The sequence below is a fragment of the Molossus molossus genome, unplaced genomic scaffold (assembly GCF_014108415.1).
Source record: "Molossus molossus isolate mMolMol1 unplaced genomic scaffold, mMolMol1.p scaffold_m16_p_14, whole genome shotgun sequence".
In the NCBI taxonomy this organism is placed as follows: domain Eukaryota; kingdom Metazoa; phylum Chordata; class Mammalia; order Chiroptera; family Molossidae; genus Molossus; species Molossus molossus.
The window spans coordinates 36,766,973-36,794,683 of NW_023425349.1; the positions used below are offsets into that span (position 1 = coordinate 36,766,973).

Consider the following 27,711-nt stretch of genomic DNA (forward strand, 5'->3'; position numbering starts at 1 on the left):
GGGATCGGGCTCACAACCTTGGGCATGTGCCCTGACTGGGAAATCGAACCAGTGACCTCTTGGTGCATGGGTCGGCGCTCAAACACTGAGCCACACCAGCCAGGCATAACCGTGTGTATTTTTTTGTGGTACATGCCCCTAGTGGGAACCGAACCCGGGACTCTCTGGTCCGCAGGCCGATGCTCAACCACTGAGCCTAACTGGCTAGGGCCATAACCGTGTGTTTTAAAGAAATTGAGTTCAAAATGATTAATAGTTATACTCAATTGAGGAGTAATGAAAATTGTCTATATAAAAACTGATTTATAAGCAATGAGCACTGAGAAAGACTCAACAATACAGCCATTTAAGCATTTTTTTTGGCCCAGCCGGTGTAGCTCACCGGTTGAGTGTTGGCCCATGCACCAAGAGCTCACAAGTTCGATTCTGGGTCAGGGCACATACACCAGGTTGTGGGCCGAATCCCCAGTGCGGGGGATACAGGAGGCAGCCAATTGATGTTCTCTCTCATCATTGTTTCTACCCATCTCTCTCTCTCTCTCTCTCATCAGTAAAGAAAAAATATTTAAATATATATGTGTATATATATATATATATATATTTTGGTAAAGGCTTCTTCTCTCTCCATTTTAGGGACAAGGTATGTGCCTTATCAGATCATCTGTTTTCAACAAGCAGAACTATCCCAGTCCAAGATGACATATTTTGCACATATATGTGAATGCTTAAACAGTACTTTTGAAACCTTTTATGTTAACATTCTCTCTTCTATACAATACATACCATATTTTAAATACTTAATTAAAATAATATAATTACTACAAAAAGTCTACATATTTCACTGTAGAACCAATAAAAATGTATTTTCTAATTTGTCACCCGTATGGTCACATTAAGATATTTAATTATAAAGAGAGAGGCTAACAATGAGCCACATTTCTTGAACATCTATTTATGATCATGATGACACTTCATGTATTTCGATGGACTCCGGGTGAGGGAACAGGAAACGTGTGAGCCCACAGCAAGTCACTGGGAGGCCTGGCGGAGTGGTTGGGAGTTAACTCTGAAGCCAGACCGCCTTGGGCAATGGCAAGGGCAACCCTCTGGGCCTCGGATAGACTTGGGTTTCACTTCTTACTGGCCATCTGTTGTTAGGTGATTTAGCCACCGAGCCAAAGTTTGTTCACCCTTAAAATGGGAATGATCCTTCTTACCCCTTAGGATTTGATGAGGCTTCACTAAGTCACTGAATATAAGTCAACCAGTACAGTAGGTACTTGGTACTCATTGCTCTTACAAATGGAGAATTAGCATGCATAGAAAAATCAAGCACAGAGTGGCTCTGGTAAGGCGACTATGTGCTGCCTGCCTGTAGTTTTATACTGGATTAGTTGGCAAAGGTGTGTGGAGCACAGGTCAAGGACTAGGATGTTTGACACACCTGGGCTCATGGCCTGGCTTTATCTCCCACTCTGTGTAATCATGGACAAAATCCCTTTGCCTCATCCGAACTCAGTTTTCATATCGTAAAATGGGCATAACAGCATTGACTTGCTAGGATTGTTGTGATGATTCGTGGGTTAATCCACTGAAAGCACTGCTACATGAACACTGTCTGACTTACCTTAAGTGTTCAGGAATGTTACCTATTGTTGTTAATAAGTAATTTTTATACCTCAGCACAGCGTTAATTTTTTATTGCTAATCTGGGGTGAAAGTGAGCTAAATTGTTATAAAATTCTATAGGTTCAGATTAGTGTGAAACTTTTTATTTATTTTTCTTTAAGTCCCTGACTCTTATCAGAGCTGACAGCTTATAATTACTGCTGTTGTCCTTTAGTTTGGGATCTAAAACAATATATTGACTTCCATTTTTTTCAAAAATTTATATTTGTTTTTTTTATTTTATTTATTTATTTATTTATTTTTATCCTTATCTGAGGATATTTTTCTACTTATCTTCAGATAGAGTGGGAGGGAGAGAGAGAGACGGAGAGAAACATCGATGTGAGAGAGACACATTGACTGGTTGCCTCCTGCAGGACCCAACCAGGGCTGGGGATGAACTGCAACCAAGGTATGTGCCCTTGACCGGTATCGTACCCACGACTCATTGGTCTATGGGCTGACACTCTAACTGCTGAGCCAAACCGGCCAGGGCTAAAAATTCATTCACTTTGTGTTGTTAGCAATATACCATTTATTTATTTGTTTATATCCTCACCCGAAGACTTTTTTTTTGCATTTATCTTCAGATAGAGTGGGAGGGAGAAAGGGAGGAAGAGAAAGAGAGAAACATCAATGTGAGAGAGACACATCGAGTGGCTGCCACCCACACGACCCCAACCGGGGCTGGAAACAAACTGCAACCGAGGTACGTGCCCTTAGCGGGAACCGAACCCCGGTCTCTCTGGTCCGCAGGCCGATGCTCTAACCGCTGAGCCAAACCAGCCAGAGCAATACACCATTTTAAAGATGAGTCAAGACTTCTTGGACCTGAGACAAGCAAAAGCCCCAAACAACAAAATCTAATTGTGATAAACAGGAAAAGCATAAATATATGTGGACTACACAGACAATAGATATATAATCAAAAAGTGAGTTAATTATGTTAGTAATAGTAATGACCACATAGATCACAACACTTGTTGACATGTAACACATAATAGTAGTTTGTGTAAATACATCCTTGAGAGATTCTATCTCTTTTCACTTCTATCTTCAATTTGAAAATAAATCTCACATTTCCTCTACTGCATTTCTTCAGTGGTTAACCAGAGTGTTTTGAGGAACTTTTCGAAGTCATATGTTTCTAGTGGGATGCAGTCCCTCTACTGCCTTATGTAATCTTTCTCCATTATTCTCTAAGTGTTGGGGGAAGAGCCCCTTATACTTGAGCTGGGAATGAAGTACACAGAAATATATAAGCATTTACCAAAAGTGGTTGGTCAAGGAATAAAAGCAGTTACCAATATTCAATGTTTAGCCAAAGAGTGTTCTATTTGAATGCCTTCATTTTGTCTTTTCTAAAAATAGTTTTGATAATTTACACATAATAAATATCACTACTTTTTGAAAATTTGGAGCATTTTAATTAAAATGTGGTAAAGTATGATAATGGCAACTGGAAAATCTTTCAAATTACTTTCATTTCTGTACAAGATTTAGGTTGGTGTGGAAAATCGAAACAGATTTCTGTGGTATATATGTCATAATCCAAATGAATCTGGCTAAAGGGAAAACAGTTGCGTGAGAGGGCCTTTCACTGACTCAACAATGTTTTATATCTCAAGTACACGGCAGCCCTAGGGATTAAATAATGATTAAGACACAGGTTCTCCTGAGAGCTCACAGTATGAGAAAGAGAAAGCGAGCAACTACATTTAGGTACTGTTGACCCTGATAAGAAATATAGCTGCCCGGAGGGACTCTTTCCAGTCACTTGGGCCCCAAACTGTAACCAGAGTCCAGCAGTGGTCACTATCAGAGGCCTCTCACACACACTGCATTTCAGGGAAAAGCCACAAAGTAAGCTGCCAGCCTCCTTTCACTACGCTCCAACTGTCTGAGCAGACCCTTATAAAGGAGTTCCTGGTATCATATTTTGACCAATGGGCGAAGACCTGCCCTATCCAATCAGAACGGCACAGCTATATCCTCATATGCATCTTTACTGACCAACCAGAGCATCTCCATAACAACAAGTAAGAACATGCAATTCTAACTAATCAGGACAATGCTATTTGGACGAATTAGATTGTGTAAATTTGAATTCCTCATTTGCATAAAAATAGACCAATCAAGGACTAGGGCAAGGGACCTTCTTTATAAAAAGTGGCGTCCCTTTTGTCTTCATGAAGTGCGCTTTTGGTTTCCACTAGAGGCTGTGTCCCTCCATTTTGCAAACTATTTACCTGAATAAAATTTCTTCTTTTACCTCACCCCAGATTGGGGACTCTGTGTGCATTGGATTGGTGGCAGCAATCCAACTTTTGATGACAGTATCATGTGTATAACAATAGAATCACGTACTGAGGTCACATTGATACTCCTATTATCAACTATAATTATTTGTCTTATTAAACTGATTTAATAGAAATCAGGAAAAGATTATACTTAGCTTTCACCAGCACATATAATCTATACATCTTAAACTATATGTTTATACATATTAAATCTATATAAAATCTATACATCTTCAACATCAATAACTGCCTTAATAAGTCTCATCACTTTTATAAGATTTAATTTAAATTAACATACAAAGAGTTTTCATATATACATATGCAATCCAATTGGGGTGTTTAGCCTACTTCTTAGAGTCCGAATGCATTTACTAGATAACAAGTACAAAGATTCGTCACAGCTAAAGACTCAAAATCACCTAATTTTAAAAATTGAGTTAAAATTAATTAAAAAACAAAAACAAAGCCAAGAAACAGTTTGTAAAATATTGTTTTGTAATTTAATTTTTTTAAATACTGGTAACTGTAACATTTTTAATTAACCAGATGGAGATTTTGGTTTTTTTTACTCTCTCAAGTTTTTTTTCCCCTGAACCTACTTTAAAAAAATTTTTTTTTTCTTTATTGATTTTAAAGAGAGAGGAAGGGAGAGGGAGAGGCAGAGAGAGATAGAAACATTGATGAGAGAGAACATTGACTGGTTGCCTCCTGCATGTTCCCCAGGGGGATGTGGCCCACAACCTGGGCATGTGCCCTAACCAGGAATTGAATTGGCGACTTCTTGGTGCATGGGTCGATGCTCAACCACTGAGCCACACTGACTGGGCTCTCAATTTTTTAGTTATGTGGACAATTTCTGTAAAATTAACCAGCAAGAAAGCAGCTGGGCAGAAAGTCATTCTTCCTTAACTACTGGGTCACACTTATTTCAGTATTTAAAAAAAATTCTGTTCAAAATTTTGATCTGACAACAGGTCTCCCAGACATATGAACTGTGATATACTGAAGATTTCAGTATTCTTCAGTTAAAGGCCTTTTAAGAGGAGAAAATAATAGAATCTTAAGGTAAATGGAAACATCTTAGCTTTTATACATACAACATGAATTGCAGATATGCAATCTAAATCAACATACACACACCTACACACACTCAGACATCTACAAATATGATTGGGAAATGACTAGATATTTATAATAATTCTTCTGGGTGGCAGGATTCTTTCTTTCTTTTCCCCCTTCCTCCCTTCCTTCTTGCCTTCCTATTCAATGACCATGTATTATTTTTAATAGTTAGGAAAAAAACTTTTCTTTAAAAAATATGTACTCCAAGAAGGCAGATCCCTAAATCATTCTTTAGTATTATTATTTGGCTTAATTATTAGCATACTATACCTCTGTGGGTAATTAACATCTTACACTGCCTCTAAAAAAGATTCCACGACAACAGTCTTGGTGAATTCATTTAAACAATGACACTGAGATTGTAGCTTTAGCTTTAATTAGAATCCCTGTGACCTTAAAGTAGTAAAGGTTAGACTGAACTCTTCAAGCATCTAAGGAATCACAAAGCATTCCGAACCAGTAAAGCAAATGGCATTCTTATAGGACTCTGGCTAAAATCTGGCTGCCTTTTCTTTTGTGGCTAAAGCACATTTCAGCTCCTCTCAACCCCCTGGGTGGCCTTGGGTTCCCCCATTTGACAGATATGGTTTTAGGAAGTTGATTTGATGAGGATGCTCCTTCTTTGGCCTCAGAACCAATCTGGCCTTCACAAAGATTTTCTTCTAATTTTACAGAGGCATTTTTCATACCATCTGTTGCTCCCGGAAAGCCTTCTCCATGAAGAGCACAGCATGAGAAAGGCGTCCTCGATGGCATGTTCCACTGCTCCTTCTGCAAACATACACACACACCACATATTCCACACAGACACACTCTACATACATAGACACACAGATCCCACTCTGCATACATACACACACCACACGTACACATGCACCCACGCACCCACCATATACATAAGATACATATATACTCTCTCTATACACACACACCACATATACCCAATATATCACATTCTAAACACACACCCATTACATATACATGAGCATTCCCTATATATGTCACATGCTACACACACACACACACCCCATATACATCACATATACCACACATACAAACACTGTACCACATAAACCCAGAAGCATCTCCCCGGCCCAGCCTGCCCAGCAGAGCAAGCTAAGACTGCTGCAGAGTAGCAGACGCTGATGGCCTATCTGGATAGGGCCGCCAAACCACAGCACAACCTCACCTTTCCAATATCAGGTTTCTCAAAGTAAACTTTAATTTAAAACAACCATTAGTGCCCAGATGATGAAACAAACACTGTCATTCCATTATTAAAAAAACCATAAAATTATCAATTTTTTTTTGATTCTTAGGATATATTCTTAATAGTGGGATCACGGGGTCAAATGGCAGGTCCATTTTTAATTATCTGAGGAAACTCCACACTGTTTTCCACAGTGGCTGCAGCAGTCTGCATTCCTCCACGAGCAGTGTACTGGAGTCCCCTTTTCCCCACACCCTTGCCAGCATTTGTTGTTTGTTTATTTAAACACCAACCAGAAAGAATATATGCACCCCTATGTTCATAGCAGCATTAGTTAGAATAGCGAAGATCTGGAAATAGCCCCAATGCCCATCAGCAGATGAGGGGATAAAAAAGTTGTGGTACATATACACAATGGAGTACTATGCAGCTGTAAAAAGAAGGCTCTCTTACCCTCTGAGACAGCATGGAGGGACCTGGACAGTATTATGCTATGTGAAATAAGCCAGTCAGAGAAAGGCAAATGTCACATGATCTCACCTCAGGTGGAGTCTAATGAACAAAATAAACTCATGAATAAAAAGAACCAGAGGCATGGAAACATGGACCAACAGACTAACCAATCTCAGAGGAAAGGAGGTGGCAGGGGTGGGAAGAGATTAACCAAAGGATTTATATGCATATATGCAACGCTCATGGACACAGACAAGAGGGTGGTGGTGAAGGCCCGGGGCAGGAGCGGGGTCGAGGGGGTCAACGGGAGAAAAAAAGGGGGAAACATCTGTAATACTTTCAACAGTAAAGATAATTTTTAAAATGATCAGGTTAATTAAAATTCTTTCACATCCTTAAAATTATATTTACTATACCATCATTTATTTTATTAAAAATAATATATATTTTATCTGATAATTTTGTAAATAATTAGTGAAGAAAGTTAATGGATCTGGAAAAACTCTAAGATGTTTAGAATCATGTTCTTGTGATATGAAGGGAAATGAAACTCCGAAGGGCCATGTATTTAAATGAAGTAGGACAGAGACCACAGCCTTTATTGGAGGTAAAAAAATTGTATTTATAAACAGTGTTACATTAAAAGAACACTGTACTTGACATCAAAGGAGACCTTCACACATGCGAACTCCAAGTCAGGATTAACTGAACTCTAAATTATTCTGAGTGTCTACAATTTACAATATAAAAAGCTGACTCCATATGAAAACAAGTTTCAAAATTTACCGTTTTTAACCACACTCAAAACTTTGGCTTATAATTTTTATGTAATTCAACATCAAAAACAGATCAGTGTCGTGTAAAACACTAGAACTGAAAACTAAACTAAATCTAAGAATATTGGTGGTACAACATGTTCACAAGCATCTCTGTGCTTATTTTTTGCTTGAAGTTGCTGAAGGAACAATAATCCAGAGTCAAGTAAACCCAGAAAGGGGGGCTAATGCAAGTGCAGTTCACAAGCCCTGGTGACCTCAGAACAGGGCCAGGGCAGCGGTGGAGGGCACGGAAGGGACTGCCAGGGGCTAGAAACACAGAGAACACGGAAAAGCTGGAAGGTCTCTGTGTCACATGTCTACCTGTTCACTGTTATCCACTGTAGTCACCATGTTTTACATTAGCTCCTCGTACCTTATTCACCTTTTGGCTGCAAGTCTTTATCAACTTTTCCCTATCCCCCTATGCTCTTTGCACCAGAGATAGAGAGACGCCCTGATCACCACAGATGGGGAATTCAGGGCTGGAAATGTGGTAAAAACAAACTTTGCGATTTCTTTGCTAATTTACTACTCCAAGCCCAGACTCTACTTAGATTCCTCATTAATGAAGGACCCAAGCCTAAACTTCTTTGTCAATTCCTCACAAATTTATTGTTTCTTTGTCTTCAAAGTATAAAAGCTGTCTGTTTGGGGCATTTCCTTTGCTCCTGTATATATGAGACCTCTGTACATAAAAAAATTAAAATTTGTTTTTCCCCCTCCTCTTAATCTGTCTTGTGTCCATTTTTTTTATTAGACAAGCCAGAAGAACTAAGAGGTATAGAGGAAAATTATCCTCTACCCACCAATATACACACAAATACAAACATATATATATATATATACACACACACACACAGACCCAGGCTTCAATGACATCATAGCTTTCTCTTTGCTCCCCTCTGCTTTTAACACTCCCTTTTATTCCACTTATGGAATAAAAATATTCCTTCAGGCTGTGGCTAATCAACAGTAGAAATAACAGTAACCCATAGTGGAATGTAGTAACAACTACAACTTACTTTAAAATGCATCAGGAATGAGGTAGAATGATGGATGGACAGGTGATAGATGCATGAAAGTAAATAAAGCAAAGTGTGAGCAACTGTAGAATCTGGGTGGTGGGCACACTGGTGTTCACTGCACAGCTCTCTGTATGTTTGACAATGTCTCTAACAACATGCCGGAAGGAAGGGGGGGTGCAGGAGGGATGAGGGTTTTCTCCTCTGAAAGCTCCAGAGGGCTCTGTCATGGACACCAGGCTCTGTGTATTCAACAGTTGAAACATTTTTTCCATTGTCTAGCATTTTCAGATTTGTATAGGGAATATGAAAAGTGTTAACAAAATGATCAAAATTAAAATTGTTGGGTCATAATAGAAATGGAAGTACTTAATACACTGCAGATCTTGGAGTGTAAACAACACAGGACAACGGAACGGCGTGCGTCGCCCAAGGAAGAGAACCAGGGATGGGCACCTTTTCTGTCAAACGCCGGACAGGAGGTTTCAGTTTGGAGGGTCACAGCTCTGTCACCACTGCCCAGCTCTGCTGCTGTGGCACGAAAGCACCCACAGACCAGACGTCGGCAAATGGGTGTGGCAGTGGCCAATACAACCTGACTTATAAATACTGACACTTGAATCTCATATGATTTTCACACGTCACAAAATATTATTTGTCTTTTGATATTTTCCCCCAATCATTAAAAAAAAAAAAAAAGTGAAAACCATTCCTAGCATGTGGGCCATCCAAAAAAGGCAGTAGGCCAGCCATGGCCGTAAAGCCGTATATTGTGACCCCTGATGTAAACCACGGGACCCTGGCCACATCTGGTACCAGTTACTAATGGCTCACGTGCTTACCAACAGGAGATCAAAGGGTGTCCTTAATCCCAATGTGCCCAGAAAGAGAGCGGGCCTACCTCAGCGCTGAGCCACTGAGGCATGTGTTGTTAGGATGATGGTACCTCGCCAAGGACAGCCGAGAGCCAGCCTGGCCACGCTCAGCACCACCTACAGCACACTGAGGAACAACGGCCAGAAAGTCCCTGGGGACTCCTCTGACCTGACACCCATCTCTCGGACACCCTCTCCCGGAATCCATCTTCTCCAGCGTCCTGTGAACCCTCCCGCCTGCCACCGCGAACCGCCAGACACTACTTAACTCCCAGGCGGCCAGCCTCCTAAACTAGGTCCAATCCGGCTGACAACGACGTGGGTTTGAACTGCGCAGGGCCACTCCTATGGGGATTTGTTTGGATAAATATATTGGGAAAGTTTTTGGAGGTTTGTGACAATTTGAGAAAACTCACAAACCTTATGATTTTCTTAATAACATTTTCTTTCCCCTAGCTTTTTTGTAAGAATAAAGAATACAATACACATAATGCACAAAATAAGTGTTCATCAACTGTTTGGGTTATCGGTAAGGCTCCCGGCCAACTTTAAGTAGTTGAGTTTTAGGGCAGTCAAAAGCTATATGAAATTTTCACCTGTGTGGGGGTAAGCACCCCCCTCCCCATTATTCAAGGTCAACTGTATATAATCTTTGTATGGAATCCTGAGGGATTCCACTCCTCTGCTGGGGAGGAGGTTGTTTTTACTTAGTATTCAATCAAAGTGGCTACCTTTTTCTGCCTCTCTTACTCGTCCTGGGTCACCGTTCTGGCAGAAGCTTGCACTAGTCTGAAACACACCAGTCTCTGCTGCCCAGTGAATGGGCTCTCACCCCCGACTTCCCTTTCACCACTTACAAAGCCTCCAGATAGTCTAACCTCATGACCCTTCCTTTTGCTATTTATTGTTTTTCCCAATTACAAAGGAATACATGCTCAGTGAAGAAAACCCAGAAAAACCCAGAGAAAAACATCAGGCTAGCTTTCAAATACTGCTTTTCCTTTGAATAACCAGGCCGGAGGCTGATGGCACCAGTAATGAACTCTAGCCAGCCCCGGGCAGCAGGTAAAGGGGCACAGCCCTCTACTCAGAGGCGACCATGCAGAAGAGGGGTGCTGGTGGACAAGCTATGATCCGTGCTGAGTGGAAATGAAGAGCACCCCCTGCATGCAACATGGAAAGATCAGACCATTTTTTTCCTTAAATAATGTTTTTCCTTTGAATAACCAGGCCGGAGGCTGATGGCACCAGTAATGAACTCTGGCCAGCCCCGGGCAGCAGGTAAAGGGGCACAGCCCTCTACTCAGAGGCGACCATGCAGAAGAGGGGTGCTGGTGGACAAGCTATGATCCGTGCTGAGTGGAAATGAAGAGCACCCCCTGCATGCAACATGGAAAGATCAGACCATTTTTTTCCTTAAATAATGTTTTTGACAAAGGTCTCTGACTCTTCTCTCTCTTCCCTCCATCCCCTTACATTAAAGGCAGCTGGAGGGCTTTCTTCTCTCCCTTCCTCTCTCCTCCCTCCCTCTCTGCTTTCTTAGCTTTCACTCTCTCTCTCTCTGACTTTCCTCCCTCCCTCTCCTTCCCCTTTTAGAGACAGGGTTAGATAGAAAGATACTTTAAAATATTTCCATGCCTCTACTTGACTTTCTCGAAAGGGTAAGCATTTCTGAAATTCATCAGTCTCTATTTTTAAAAGGCCTGATGCTAATCCCTGGCTCACAGCTGCTCCATCCCCATGGGGAAGAAAATTACTTAAAAACCTCCTTTGAAGGGGAGACCTGCATGAATATGGAGAGGTCATTGGTCTGGCCCCAATGACTACCTTTGTTCCGGAGAGGCTGACCTTCAAAAGGGCCCCTGGGGATTTCCTTGGATATTTGTTCCCACCTGCTACAGAGGGCTCCCCTCTGAGCATCCTGTTCACGTGGCACCACACGTACCCAGCCCACAAAGAGGCAGATCTCATTCAGACGGTTGCCAAATGTCAGAATTCCATACAGAGGTGGTGTTTAAAAATTAAATAACACATTTATCTTTATAAAAAGCCAAATTAATATTCCTCAAACAGAGGAAAATTATTCTGGGATTTTGAAAGTACAGTGGCTGAGAGAACTTCTCATCCATTATTAAAACTAAATGGTGCATGCAGCTGCATATTAACTTTCTCTTCCAATTTCAAAATGGGTCCAGAAAAGCAGACACATTATTTGACCCTCAAGGAGACTGAATGCTGTTAGTGGTGCTTGATAGAAATTGTGGATCCAAAACAAACTTGAAATCAACTTGTAAATTTAAAGGACTAAATGCATGAGCTTATGACAGCCTGTTTTGGGAATGCAGCGTCTCTGAGGTTAATGTTAAAAGTTACAAGAGCTCTGAGCTGCTTCTGGACTTCTGACAACCGCATGAAAGTGACAGTTTAAACTCTAAAGGGTCAGCTTACTTCTCATGTTCTGGAAGACACTACGCTGCTATGATGTAAGTTGTGGTGAATGGAATAGTAACAGAACACAAGAGAAACCATATAGGTTCTTGCTAGGGAAAGAGGGGGACAAGATTAGGCTGTGCTTTTTATTTCTAGACTGTGTAGGGAAGGGCTGTGGAAAGCTATGAAACAATAACAACACTACAATAAGAAGTATGTACATTCTTTCATTAATGTGCACAGATCTCTAGGGCAGTTCTCATGATCTTATTTTGCAGGTCAAAAATCAGGGGGCCTGAGAAATCAGGGAAGCATCAGATACTGTTCTAGATGCCTGTGATAAAACAAAGATCTCTGCCCAAAGAGTCACTATAAATAATACCCTTCATTTTATTTTCATTTTATTTTTATTGATTTTAGAGAGAGAGGAAGGGAGAGGGAGAGAGAGATAGAAACATCAATGAGAGATAACGTTGATTAACTGACTTCTTCATGCCCCCCACTGGGGATCGGGCCCACAACCTGGGCACGTGCCCTAACCGGGAATCAAACCAGCGACCTCTTGGTGCATGGGTCGATGTTCAACCACTGAGCCACACCGGCCAGGCTAACACCCTCCATTTTTAAAAAGATGAGATAGGAAGGTCATGTTAGCAATACTTTAGAAAATGCTAAGTGCTGGGGGGAAAGCAGGGCGGAAAATGGAGTACAGTCTGTGGGGTGAGAGGTGATGTCATTCTTTTGCTTTGGTTGTTAATCTTCACCCAAGGATATTTTTTCATCAATATTTTTAGATAAAGTGGAAGGGAGGAAGAGAGAGAGAGAGAAAAATTGATGTGAAAGAGGCGCATCGATTGGTTGCCTCCCACAGGATCCCAACCAGGGCTGGGGATCAAACCTGCAACCCAGGTACATGCCCTTGATGGGGAATTGAACCTGCGACCCCTCGGTCCATGGACCGATGCTCTAACTGCTTTGAAAAACCGGCCAGGGCAGAGAGGTAATATTTATAGGGCAGTAAAGTTTGGCTCCATTGAGAATGTGACATTTGCGCAAACACTGAAGGAGGTGAGGGTTAATATGCGGCTCTCTGGGGGAAGAGAAAACAGACAATGGCTTCTACCAGTACACTTCCAGATGGACAGAGCATCGACACACATAAGGCATGCTGAAGTTCTCGCAAGTCTGATTAATGGAGATTTGTGTTCAAAGTACAGATATTAGATTTACACTGTACATTAATGTCAGTGTGACCAGCATGTTCTGTACAAATGTGACTTGCTATATAGGTGTACGGAATTCACACTGCTTAGGGCTACAGGTGTATGGAATAATGTGGGAAGCGTATGTGCAATGGGCATATTTCTAAAATGTAACTTTCCCTTTCAAAGTCACTAGAAGGAAGCAGCCAAGGACGGGTAGTGATTTCCGCATTCCAGTCTAGCAAATGATCACTTGCAGATAAACCCTTAGCCAAAAGAGCCCTTCATGACCTAGGATTTTCTCCTGGCTTAACATGCGTGCTTCAAAGGAGAAGTGTTTCAAATGTCACTTGCAAGGAAAGGAGGATATGAAATAACCACCTAAGGGAAGTCCCAATAATTCAGCAAGTAATAGCTCAAAAAGAAGCTCAGTGTTTGGAAATGGTCCCAAGACAACATTAGGTTTGTTCTGATATACTGGTTAATGGAAGACAGTATCACAGGCATGTCTATATAAGGGACTTTTAAAGGCTTTGGGGATCTTTTGCCAGATCACTTTCCTTAGAGACTTGGATTCAGAAAGCATCCTTAATTTTCCTGGAAGCTTACCTCAGTGGGAGCATGCTCTGTCTGCATTCTGCTGGCAGGTGGGCTTGACCAGCCCAGGCTTGTCCCACAACGGAGCATAGTCACCCTCGATACTTGGTGAGCAACAATGGCAGCAGAGGTGGCCGAGGTACCAAATTGTCATTTCTGGACTTGTAGACCCAGCAGATACAAAGAGCAATTGTGTGCTAGGGTTCTGAGAAGGTGAGATCAGGGTCAGAGACCCAAGCAGCCATCCCCTCCAAGCCCTACATCTTAGTGGAGAGGAACTGGAAGGCAAGTGATCTGCCCAAGGACACACAACGCTCGAGAGCACACAAGTCAAAGTCAAAAGCTGAGTTTCCTTAATGCCACTCTTGCATTTTTTTCAATCACTGGGAGACCAACACCAAACTAGGCAGAGGTCTGCCCGAAATGACACAACCCACTGGTGAGGTATACAGATGCCAACTCTCCTCACTGTAGTGTGAAGTTGTATACCGGGCTTGCTCTCACAGAACGTTTATGTCCTTCTGTTCCCATCAGCTGGATAATTACAAACAACTAACGACACTTAGTTGTTCTGATCTCCAGGTGTCCACTTTGACAGTCTGCCTGAGACTGGTGTGTTCAGCTGGTTCTTTCTGTCCCCTTCTCCGTGGCCCCCACTGCTAAGAGTCCTCCCCATTCTAATGGGAAGAAATTGTGTTGGACTATCCTGTCTTTGAAGTAGGAAACAGCATATGGAGATGGTTTAGTTGGGATTCTGAGTTTTCAGAGAAACACTTCTATAACATTTCTAATTGGCCTCAACATCAAAGAGGGCATATCACTCACAAGAGAGAGCAGCAGAGAATAATTAAGGGTGGCTGAGAGGTGAGATGTCAACCAGATTTGGGAACAGTGATACCACCACTACTGTCAACATCTTAAAGGACCATTTGGTGCACAATTATACAGAGTGTCTTGAGGGATGCTGCCTAAAAAGCTTTCCCCTCAAAAAAGGTACCAAACACACTGGGTTAGTACCATAATGATTTTCTAGAAAGCTTCCCACCCACTAGTCGATAGAAATAGTCAAAATACTAATAATATACTGGAAAACCCAGAATGTCCTTCAGTTGGTAAATAGATAAACTGTGGCATATTCATATTATAGAATACTACTCAGCAATAATAAGGGATGAATTGATATAGCAACAACATGGATGAACCTCGAATGCATTATGCTAGCCAGACTTAAAAGGTACCTATGTTATGATTCCATTTCTATGCCATTCTCAAAAAGGAGAGACTACAAGAACAGAAAACTGACCAGTGGTTGCCAGATGCTAGGGGCCATGGAGTGTTGACTACAAGGAGCACAAGGGAATTTGGGGGAATTATGGAAGTGCTGTACATCTTGATTGCAATGGTGGTTACATGACAATATACATTTGTTAAAATCATAGAACTGTACAATAAAAAATATAAAGTTACTGTACATAGATTGTACCTGAGAAAAACTAGTAGCAATCAGGAAAAAGAGCAAAATCCAACAAAGAATTTAAATATTTATTGATTCTAGGTAAATTTCATTTTAATATTTAAAAACAAACTTACATATCTCTGTGCATCTGTGGTTCAACTGACTGGTTGTGTCTTTAAGAACAACTGACTTCTTACTGCACAGTGAGAGCAAGAGGGATAGATAATTAAGCTCTCGAACATCAAGCATGCAGTTCATGCCAGGCATAGTGAGGAGCTGGGCAACCAGCAGAGAAGCCACAGTGCCAGGCCCTGGAGAGCTCAGAGGGAGGAGATGAACACAGGGAGGAGGTGGACCAGAAGTCCCCACAGACATGGCTGCTCTAACAAAAGAACTACTTTGGGTTATTTTTGGAATTTAACATTGCACCATTCATTAATTCAATTCCTATGAGCCAAGCACAGTGAAAATGCAGAAATGCAGAAAGTCCTGGAACTCACCCCACATATAGAAAAACACCTTCTTGCACCCCATTTGCTTCCATAGAGTCACCCAGAGGCTTCCATGAAATAAAGCAGAATCCTTGGGAGACTGCAGGGCACACCGTTCGTGCTTTTTGGATGTGAATGGACTGTGACTGGTGTTCCCTGGAATTCTGTAAGGAGGTGTCTCTGACAGGGAACTCACCTCAGCTTTACCTTCAGGCTTTCAAGATGCAAGTTCAAGGTGTCAAGCCTGTGCTTGACACCTCATGGAACACACAGAAATGATGTCTCGGCTGCTTGCAGCCTGAGATAACCAGCCTGGGGGCTCCACTGCTCCAGGCCCTGTCCAGCTTGCTCCCTGATTCTCCTCTAAAGAACCCTGGGAGGACAGATCCGGGAGGGTACCTGCTAGTGGGCCTGGAGATTTGGGAAACTGACTTCTAGTGTCAGGGCACCTTTGGCCTACTTGATGCCTTTGGGTGAATTAGAAACAGGTACCCTCTCCTCCAGGCAGAGGCCTCAGAGCATCAGCTGGATTTCAGTCTTGAACCTCCCCACTTCCTGGCCCCTTCGGAGCCGTTGGTCAGGCACAAACCGCTCATCCCGCAGGATGACCTAGCCTACGAGTCAGGAAGTTCTGTGCGCTAGACCATCCTATCCAACTCCGTCAGCAGGGATACTGATGACGACAGTCACCGAGCCCACACAAAGTACTGACCAGCATGTCTGTGATTGTACTGGAGGTAGCCAACGTAAACACCTGGGAGCTCGTATTTTTCTAGAATGGATGCCATTACTTTAGGTCAGGCTTTATTTCTGAAGTGCCAACAGGGACTGATCACAATGGCTTCTTTGCCATTTCCCTGTAGCTACCATGAGCGCCAGCAGCTTCCCCAGTGGGGTCCAGCTAGTGCCCAGACCATGTTTGATGACCGAGGGGCACTCAAGGCTTGCTGTCTGGAAGCAATGCAGTTGGAGCCATACCTCACACTTTCTGCCCAAATGAATTCCAGATGGATCATCTATTTAAACATAAAAGTACTAGGAGAAACCAGAGAAAATATTTCCTAATAAATTCAAAGTGGGAAAAAACTTACTAGCCGTGACACAAAACCTGCAAAAGATGAAAATATTTTGATAATTTGACACTTTCAAAAAATATCCATTTGAGATGAAGAAAAAGTTCTGGAGGTGGATAGTGAGATGGTTGTACAACCAATGTGAATGTATTTAATGCCACTTGAACTGTACACTTAAAAATGGTTCAAATGGTAAGTTTACATTCTGTATATTTTATCACAACATTAAAGAAACATATCCATGGGGGGAGGGAAACACCAGAAACAAAGACAAATGGGTAGAAGCACATACCTTGTTCATAGATTGAAAGAATTAACATCATTAAAATGTCCATACTACCCAAAGCAATCTATGGATTCAATGCAATCCCCATCAAAATACCAATGACATATTTCACAGAACTAAAACAAATAATTCAAAAGTTCATATGGAACCAAAAAAGAGCCCGAATAGCCACAGCAATCTTGAAAAAGAAGGGCAAAGTAGGTGGGATCACAATACCGGATATCAGGTTATACTACAAAGCTACTGTAATCAAAACAGCCTGGTATTGGCACAAGAACAGGCATATAGATCAGTGGAACAGAACAGAGAACCTAGAAATTGACCAAAGACATTATGCTCTATTAATATTTGACGAAGGTGGCAAGAGCATACAATGGAGTAAAGACAGCTTCTTTAATAAATGACGTTGGGAAAATTGGACAACTACATGCAAAAAAAATAAAACTGAATCATCAACTTACACCATACACAAGAATAAACTCAAAATGGATAAAAGGCTTAAATGTGACTCATGAATCCATAAAAATCCTAGAAGAAAATGTAGGTAACAGAATTTTAGACATCATACGCAGCAGAATTTTCACTGATACATCACCTAAGGCAACAGAAACAAAGGAAAAAATGAACACATGGGACTACATCAAACTCAAAACCTTCTGCACAGCAAAAGATAAAGTCATCAAAATGGAAAGGCAACCCACTCTATGGGAGAGCATAAATGCCAATGATACATCAAATAAGGGATTAATTTCTAAAATACAGAGTGCTCATACAGCTCAACAAAAGGAAGACAAAGAACCCAATTAAAAAGTGGGCAGAGGAACTAAATAGACACCTTTCCAAACAGGACATACAAATGGCCAAGAGCCATATAAAGAAATGCTCAACGTCACTAATCATCAGAGAGATGCAAATTAAAACAACAGTGAGGTATCACCTCACACTTGTCAGAATGGCCACCATCAACAAATCATCAAACAAGTGTTGGACAGGGTGTGGAGAAAAGAGGACTCTAGTACACTGCTGGTGGGAATGCAGACTGGTGCAGCCACTATGGAAAACAACATGGTGTTACCTCAAAAAATTAAAAATTGAACTTCCATTTGACCCAGTGATCCCACTTCTAGGAATATACCCTAAGAAGCCTGAAACACCAATCAGAAAGAATATATGTACCCCCATGTTCATAGCAGTACTATTTACAATCGCTAAGATCTGGAAACAGCCCAAGTGACCATCAGTAGACAAATGGATAAAAAAGCTGTGGTACATATACACAATGGAGTACTATGCAGCTGTAAGAAAGAAAGATCTTTTATCCTTTGAGACAACATGGAGGGACCTGGAGAGTATTATCCTAAGTGAAACAAGCCAAGCAGAGAAAGACAAATATCACATGATCTCATTTATTTGTGGAATATAATGAACATAACAATCTGAGGAACAGGGTAGACCCAGAGATGTAGAAGTAGGGTACAGACTGACAATCCTCAGAAGAGGGGATGTGGAGGGAGGGAAGAGATAAACCACAGAACTTACATGCATGTACGTATAACCGATGGACATGGACAACAAAGCTGGGGACGGGGTGGGGTGAGGGAATGGGGAGGAAGGTGTCAATGGGAAAAAAAGGAGAAACATCTGTAACAAAAATAAATTAATAAAAAACACAACAACAAAGTCAAATGGCAACCTAGAGAAAGATGTGCAAACCGTACCATAGACATAAAGCTAATTTTAATCTATAAAAAGCTCCTACAAATTATAGAGGTCTAGAAAGCCATTGAAAAATGAGCAAATAGTATGAACTGAAAGTTCACAGCAAAGACAAATAGTTCTTAAACACATGAAAAAATCCTTATACTCATTCATATTTAAAAATTAATGAAACTACACGTATCAACGTGACAAGAACTAAACAGTTGTGGGAGAGGACAGAGAAATCAGCTCTCATTTGTGGGTCATGGGATTGCAAGCTGACTCGTTTTACATGAAGAGCAACTCAGCAATACTTACCAGAACGACAGATGCTTATGCCCTTTGACTCAGCAATTCCACTTCTGAGAATTTATCCTACAGATCATTTCAACATTTGACACAAAGGTATCCATTGAAGAATTATTTGTAATAAGAAAACATAAAAGAACAAAAGTTCATAGACAGGAAGAGATTTCAAGAAATTATGGTAAACCCACAGAACAAAAAGAGGCGTTTCTCTTTGTAGAGTAATAAAAGGATTTTCAAGATATGTTATGAGGAGAAAAAAACAAATTACCAAACAAGGTATATAACATGACACTATATCAGTAAAAAAGTAAAATATAGAAGTTTATTGACTTAATGCATAGACTGATTCTGGAAGGATCCCCGAGAGGCCGAGGAGCTGGTGACAGGACACCCTCCCTGACTTCTGTGCCACATGAAAGTATGACCTGTTTAACTGCAGAAGGCATAAAGGGCTATCCCCTGCATTGGGTATGATGACTACTGGAAGTCACCACACTGCTAGACAAGAAGGCCCGGGCTTTCCTAGATGAGGAAGAAAATGCCAGATTAAGTGAGGCTGGAAGAAAGGGCCACCAAAGGGGGTGCTGTCCTCTCTCATCTTCTTTGTGTCACACTGCCCCGAGTGCTGACATCCCCCTCGAAGGGTCTGAGAGTGGAGACGGTCCCTCGTGCCCCTTCTCTCCCGAGTTTCCTCACTGCCAGCCAAGGACCGTGTCCTCAAGGGTACAGAGTCCCACGAACTGGCTCCCGGCCCCAGCTTTGAAACCTCACTCATCCATGCCACCCGTGCTGCGGAGTCTCTAGGCACACAAGCAGCGTCATCTTTAGGGCTGGGGTTCAACAGTGAAGAAGACAGACGAGCACCTGCCTTTTCAGACCTTAACAATGGAGCTGGGGAAGGGCTCGAGCCTGCCCACGCCAGCTCACGAAAACCCACTGTCATTTTGCAGGAACTTTGTGAGCTGGTTGTTAAACACAGTCTCTGACAAATAAAATAGAATCAAACACTGTCCCAATCCCTGCAGTGACACCAGAAGCTAAAAAGATACCTAGCACTACAGCAGCCAGCAGTGCTGAGGCTGAACGAAGGTTCAGTTTAATGGATACAATTTGTACAAGAGTGTGAGAAATAGTCTAACAATAGATCCCATGTCAGATTTCATGGCAGTAAGTTTACTGGGAAAAGAAATGAGCTGCCGGGCTGATAAGGCTCAGTGGATTGAGCGTCGCCCCATGGACTGAGAGGTCCCTTTTCAATTCCCCGTCAGGGCACACATGCCTGGGTTTCGGGCTCGATCCCCAGTAGGGGTTGTGCAGGAGGCAGCCAATTGATGTTTCTCTCTCACATCAATGTTTCTAGCTCTCTCTCTAAAAAATCAATACAAACATATTTAAAAAAAGAATGAGCAGATCAGGATGTAACTCCACTTGTCAAAGCATCGTCAACCATAGGTCAGCCATGGGAAAAGTCAACGAAAGCATTCTGTGACACTTAATTGGCCATATAGAATTTCCAATAAAGAATATGCATATTTCATTATTACTTATAAATTGTGTTATTTATAATAAATGTATGTACATGTGTGTGTGAGTTGACCCTTGAACAACACAGGTTCAAACTGTGGGGGTCCACTTTTTTTTCAATAAACACATATATTACTATGAATGTATCATCTTATTCTTACGATTTTCTTAGTAACATTTTCTTCTCTCTAGCTTATTTTCTTATAACAATACAGTATATAAAATACATATAACATACCAAATATATGTTAATTGACTATTTATGTTATTGGTAAGGCTCCTGGTCAATAGTAGGCCATAAGTAGTTAAGTTTTTAGGGAGTCAAAAGTTGTAAGTGGATTTTCAACTGCACAGGGGGTCAGAATCCTTGATCACTGCATTGTTCAAGGGTCTTTATATATTACACACACACACACACACACACATACAGGGTGGGACAAAAGTAGGCTTACAGTTTTGAGTACGTAAAACAGAGTTTATTCTTGTATTATTATTTATTATTGTATTGTTCTCCGTACGAACATACACACACACACATTTCAGTTCACACTGATTTGACCTCTGCCACCCCAAGCTTAACTCCTCTGACTTCTGGTTTTCCAACTGTAACAGAACCACATAAATCCACTTTCCACTTCCCCTCCAGGGTCAGCGGGAAACCATAAGCTCTCAAGCTGGACTCTACCTGTCACCAATATTCTCATCCTCCCCACCCCGCGAGGGCTCATTTTTAAATGCCTGCTCCCAACAACTTTCCCCTGGTCGTCTGGCTCTCGGGCTGCTGCCTTCTTGCCTTTAATCTCTTTCTTGCCACAGGAAAAAGTGCCACCCACGGAACAAGAGCGATGCCGCCTTGAAAACTGCTGTGTCCCGCTGACCCTGCCGCAGGTCGGCCCTCCCCGGTCCTTCGGCCCCGCGCCCCTGGCCGTTCCTCCACGTGCTCCCTGCGGCCAGCGGGCCGCCTGGCACCGCTGCAGGGCTGGCGATGCGCCCAAACCCTCACCACGGGAGCCTCTTTTCCCATCGGCCCGCGTACACAACTGCGCTGGAACCCTCCGTTCTTCCCTGAGTACAACTCCAAGCGCTTCCTACAGAACTAATTTTAAACCATAATTAAATCCTACCCTTTCGGAACACATGATACACCTTTCCACGCGGCCTAGAATCAATTAAAAAAATGTGCTGGGGAAGAAGTCTTCTATCTTAAAACGTCCTTTTTGAAGCCTCCGTTTTTAAACATCATAAAGAAGAGAGCAAATCTGAGGACCCTGACCGACAGCAGGGAGATTGCTAGCTCCAAAAAGGGTTAACACCCAACCCCTTGGGTTTGCACCTTTAAATCGCAGATTCCAGGGTCAGCCCGTGTGCCGTGGAGAGGCTGTGCTCGCAGATTCCAGGGTCAGCCCGTGTGCCGTGGAGAGGCTGTGCTCGCGGCCGGCCACAGGAGGCAGCTGCTTTCTCTAAGACCCACCCTGGCTAGGCCGTGGGCAGACCGGTGTCTGCCGCCTACTGCTTCCTACTTCCCCTCCAGAACTGAAATGGGGTGACATGACACTGAGAATAGGTAACATCATAAAAAGTACCAAGAGATTTGGGGGAAATCCTCAGTATGTTGCAATGGAAAGGACATAACCATCTTGTCCATGCTCTCCAGCAGGCACCACGATCCTGGGACCCTCGTGTACCTCTGTGGGGCTGTCCCCTCTCAGGGCCAGTCTGAGGTTGAAAACATACTATACACCTTAAGGAAACCTCACTCAACCCTGCGCCAATACTACGGAACTTCTTCATGATTACTTGTGAGTTTAGGAACGATGACTACACGCTTCATTTCAAAATTTTGTGATTATGACTAGTTTTGGTTTTGCTCGGCGGTTAGAGTGTCAGCCTGTGGACCAAGGAGTTGCGGGTTCGAATCCAGTCAAGGGCACACACTTCGGTTGCAGTTCTGTCCCCTGCCCTGGTCGGGGTCATGCAGGAGGCAGCCAATCGATGTGTCTCTCTCATGTGGATGTTTCTCTCTCTCTCTCCCCCGCTCTATCTGAAATGAAAAAAGGTGAGGATTAAAAAAAATAATAATAAAATAAAATAAAAGCCCTGCTATGAGGGGATACTTGAACAATAATCAAGCTATGCGGGATCCCTACTGTCACACAGCAAGCTATGCTATCCTACCTGCTGACAAGGCAGAAAACCAGGGCCTAAGAAAATGAAAAGAATAAAAAGTAAGGAGTTATATCTAGCTTTGACTAAAAGTTAGGAATCAGCATAAAATAAGGGACAGCTATTAAAGCAGCTTAAAAACAGAGTCATCAAGATGGCAGCAAAGTGCCACCTTGGGAGACAGTAAGGTAGACAGGTTGGGCAGAGGGTTCTGGGCTGTGACTCACAGCAGCCAGCCTCCAGCAAGGAGGGGCACAGCGGGCTGCGAAGTTAGCCATGGGTGGCTCTCACACCCAGGCGCGTGACATCAGGAAGTCTGACCAGCATCCTCTCTAGGTCTTACTCATTGTTGGTCCCACCCCAGGCCTCTGGGACACAGTGAACCTGTCCCCTCCTGGAACAGCACACAAAGCCAGATTAAAACAGCCATTGCCCCAGAATTGTCACTCATACCTGCTCTCTTCCTTCCCGAGCTCTGGACGCCCAAGGTCAATGCCTTCTTTCAAGGGCATTTTCTTTCCCCTTGGGTGCAGGACCCTCCTTGCCTACTATTACCGCCAACCCCTTTGCCTGTCTATGAACACGTTCCTGTCTCGATTCTGTAGCCCAGGGGTTCTCAATGGGTCAGAGGTGCCCCTCAACACACTGTCAGCAATGCCTGGAAAAACTCTGGTTGTCGCGACTGGGAGAGGAGGCTATTGGCATCCAGTGGGCAGAGGCCAGGGATCCCTCTAAACATCCTACAATACATCGCAGCCCTGACCCAACTGTCACTAGTGCCAAGGTTGAGAATTCCTGGTTTACAGGAAAGAAGGAAGCATCTATTAAATACATCACATGAGACAGACACTGTGCTAAATGTTTTAAAGTTCTTCAAACTTCCCTTCTGAGACTGTGACAGCAGATGGGACACAAAGTGAACCGCACCACTTACCGCTCAATTTCCAGACATGGCTTAGCATTCTGGGGTGTCCAGTGGTTACTGCCACCATTTTAAACCTATCATCGAAGGCCAGTGTTTTTCTGAACCTCAGTTTCCTCACATGTAAAAGGTAAATTACTGTACCCACCTCCAGCCCCTGGTCTAGCATGGGTTCCCAGTAAGTCTTCGTTTCCTTGTCTCCTTCTTCATGCCTGATTTCCAGATCCTTCCAGGAAATGTATGGGTAGAGATACACACATATCTGCTCCCACACCACCTGCTTACATCTCTATGTTCCCACAAGAATCTGGATGAAGGAGAGAATAAATGAAGAAACCCTCCAAGTCAGAAAGACTTCTTGCCTGAAATCTAAAGACCGTTGAGGGCTTCGTTTCTCTCGCTCCTTACTTAGGCTTTCCATTATCATTGGTTATGCAAAGTCTGTCTACCCTACTGGACTGACACTCGTTGAGATGTGGGGTCCTGTCCAACGCCTCAGCAAATGCTGTATCATTCAGAGGTCCAACCTACATGGGTGAGTATATAAATGACAGACAAATATTATGGTTCCCCCCATGGCAGTTTTGTTTAAGTCTATTTTTAAACATGTTTTTATTGATTTTTTTTAGAGAGAGAGGAAGGGAGAGAGAGATAGAAACATTACTGTGAGAGAGAAACATCCATCGGCTGCCTCCTGCATGCCCCCTACTGGGGATCGAGCTTGAAACCCGGGTATGTGCCCTGACTGGGAATTCAACCAGGGACCTCGCAGTCCTTGGGGCGACGCTCAATCCACTGAGCCACACCAGCCGGACTTGTTTAAGTCTATTGACGTTGGCTATAGTTTAATGTTGTCCCTGATATTTCACCTGAACTCACCTATAGACTCAATTTCCAGGCAGTTTGCTTTTCAAATTTGTGAGTACTTCATGTTTATGTTACTTTACTAAACTAAAGCTATCCATTTAATGGGCCCAAAGAATAAGGAAGCACCCTTTTCAAGTGGCCTCTCGTGTGGCAGCCATGTTCCTTGAACAAACGCGACCCCGGGCCCAGGGAACAAGGATGGGCACTCAGATCTGTAAGTGGGCACTTACTCACAGCAGCTGGCAGGGCCTCGCCGTGAAGTAAACCTAACAATTCAGCCTTTCAGCCACCAACCTAATAGGCTTTTCTTGGCACGGACAATGTTGGCTTGGCCAAACACTCATTTTCACATCTTAAATCAGCACGTGTCAGAAATGAATGGAGGCTCAGACCCGCCATATGTCTCGCATTCTGTAGCAAGCTCATCTTGGTCAGGAGCTCAGGGGCCCACACAGTCATTTCAGCCCCTTTCTCCATAAAGATCGGTTACAAAAATCAGTGATTTGTTTCTATGACAAATTCCTAGGGTCTTATTTGGCTGCCTAAGATGATCTTTAACTTAAAACCCAGCTAGAAAAACAAAATTGACTTTCCAGGAACTTCAAGTGCACCATATTAAAACACAAATTTGCGTGTTGACATATCTCAGATTCCCAAAGCACCAGGAAGACCATCCCTCTGAGCATTTGTGAGCAGCTCTCTCACAGAGCGGCTAACTCCTGGCTGTCTGTCTGGCTGTCTGTCTGGCTGTCTGTCAGGTGGCTTTTACTTGTTCTGGCTTCCCTGAGGCATCTTCCATCTTAATAGAAACTCTTTAACATAAGCCTCTTCTGCCCTCTTCCCACTGCGTCCAGGTGGGCTTTGCAAATGGCATCTCCGTAAGGCCTGTCTCCAGCAGCTCAACGCCTAGCTCATTTGTTTCTCAGGAACGCCATGAACCATCTAACACCCACACTATCAGGGGGCCGGCTGAGGGAGCCCAGCACATAAACCGACTCCTGGATTTATGCCAGAAAGGGGCAGGGGCTCCTGGAAGGGCAGATAGGATAAACAAAGTCAAATTTGGCAGAATGAGCCCAACCTGCAGGCTGAAACCAAGGTGGGGAGAGAGGGAGAAGAGGAAGGATGGAACTGAGAAGAAGTGAGCCCTTAGCCTCATCCCGCCTCTGGGCGTCCAGGCCAGAACCTGGGCAGAGGAATGAAGAATGAACGGAGAAGAGGCAGGAACGCAGTCACGCGGATTCAGAAGCAGGTTATGCAGAGTCTCCCTCTTGCTCTCACTCATTCTCTCTGTCTTGTCTAACAACCACTACTCCATGAGCACTTACTGTACGCCTGGTATGGGGCCAAGCACTCGACACACTTACAGACACCCTCACAACAACCTTGAGGTAAGTATAATCAGTATCCCCATTTTACAGATGAGAAAAGTGAGTCTCATAGAAGTCAAGTGACTTTCCTAAAGTCACAGTAAGTACATTGTGGAGTCAGAAATTTGGGTTCAAAGTTCTGAACCATACTCATTTCTGGATATGTATCCTCATAAGGCAAACACACAAGGCCTGCTGTATGTTTTGATGACTCCCGCTCAACATAAGAAACATGAAAAGCCATGTTCTCTACTTGCAGAAAACTCACAACCCACAGGGAGAGCTGAGAATCACATGCATAAACCAACTATAAAAGAATGCAAAGGGGCCTGGCTGGTGTGACTCAGTGGTTGAGCGTCGACCCATGCACCAAGAGGTTCAATTCCAGGTCAGGGTACATGCTCAGGTTGTGGGTCCGATCCCCAGTGTGGGGCGTGCAAGGGGCGGCCAATCAATGTTCTCTCTCATCAATGTTTCTCTCTCTCCCTCTTCCTTCCTTTCTCTCTAAAATCAATAAAGAAAAAAAATTAAAAAACAAAACAAAACAAGAATGCAAAGTGGCCAGCTACTTAACCCAAACTGTTAAGGGATGCAGGAACTAAGAAAAAGAACCTTCCTGATGGGCATGCTGGGAGAAGGCTGCAGGCAGAAACTGGCCAGGTCATTTCAGATTTGCTTATTTCTCCAAGTTATAACTTCTCTTTAACGTAGATGATTAAAAATTATCTGCATTAAAAAAACGGTTGCTTCTGAAGACAAAGCTTACAAAGGTTGGTTTACATTAATTAGTAATATTCTTAAAACAGGATATACTCATTCAGTGTCAGAATCACATTTAGGAAAACCCAGGGCCTTGCACCAGTGCTGGGCTTACTTCGCCTGTCCATGGCTATGTTGGCCAGCATTGCTCTCTCTCCATGCCAAAGGAGGGGTGGGGAGGAAACAGACTGATAACACTTTGTCCTGGACAAGGTTCCACTTGTACTAATTCATTTCCTCTCCCAAACAATTGAAGCCCTACGTGATGGGGTGGGGACACTGTATGATGGAGCAAATCCTTACCAACTTCACATGGAAAGTCTGTAGTATCTCCCACCTATCCCAAAGCATGTTTGAATTACAGTGCAAAGAAATGCCAAGAACAGATCCCCAAGTACAGTCATTTTACAGGTTCACCACGAAATGGTATGATAGGTGAGGATTCCACCTCATTCTGATGGCACCAGGTGGAAAAGTAACATCGGGGAGTAACAAGAGCAGCAGTGTCTTCGGTCAGCCAGACCCGGTCCTGAGCACGCGGGGGCCAGTGCACTGCTGGTCCGCAGAGTAAGCAGCCAGGAAAGGGGCTGCTCCAAGCTGTGGTGGGGAAGGAAACAAACCTGTGATTATCTGAAGCCAGAGCAGCTGCCAAGGATAAACTAGGTGGAAGTTTCTGGCTTCACTAACAGCAGTTCCCATGCTGATCCTGGATACCCTGAGTGGCAAAGACAACACTGAGAAAGACAACTTTCTATATTCACATGCCAGATATACAGTGGAAACTCCTGGCAGGCTCTGCTTTCAATTACACTGATTTATATACCAATAAAATAGTAATTGTGCCCTGGCCGGTTTGGCTCAGCAGTTAGAGCGTCGGCCTGCAGTCCAGAGAGAACCGGGTTCGGTTCCCACTAAGGGCACGCACCTTGGTTGCAGTTTGTCCCCGGCCCTGGTTGGGCATGTGGGTGGCAGCCACTCAATGTGTCCTTTCACGTCGATGTTTCTCTCTCTTCCTCTCTCTCCCTCCCACTCTATCTGAACAAAAAATGGAAAAATGTCCTCGGGTGAGGATAAAAAAAAAAAAAAAAGTAATTGT

General features: G+C 43.1%; 1 protein-coding gene across 10 annotated transcripts in view; it reads right to left on the reverse strand.

Moving 5' to 3' along the window:
* The window catches only part of DAPK1 (death associated protein kinase 1), a 170,073-nt gene that overhangs the window by 133,091 nt on the left and 9,271 nt on the right, over nucleotides 1-27,711 (reverse strand). The window contains exon 1 of one of the 10 annotated variants that reach the window (XM_036260770.1): nucleotides 13,710-13,738. The exons of the other annotated variants lie outside the window; for them this stretch is intronic. Coding sequence (XP_036116663.1) covers nucleotides 13,710-13,723 — 14 coding nt within the window. The 5' untranslated portion in view covers nucleotides 13,724-13,738. Of the gene's footprint in view, nucleotides 1-13,709; nucleotides 13,739-27,711 lie in introns of those variants that run through there. 10 annotated transcript variants of the gene reach the window in all.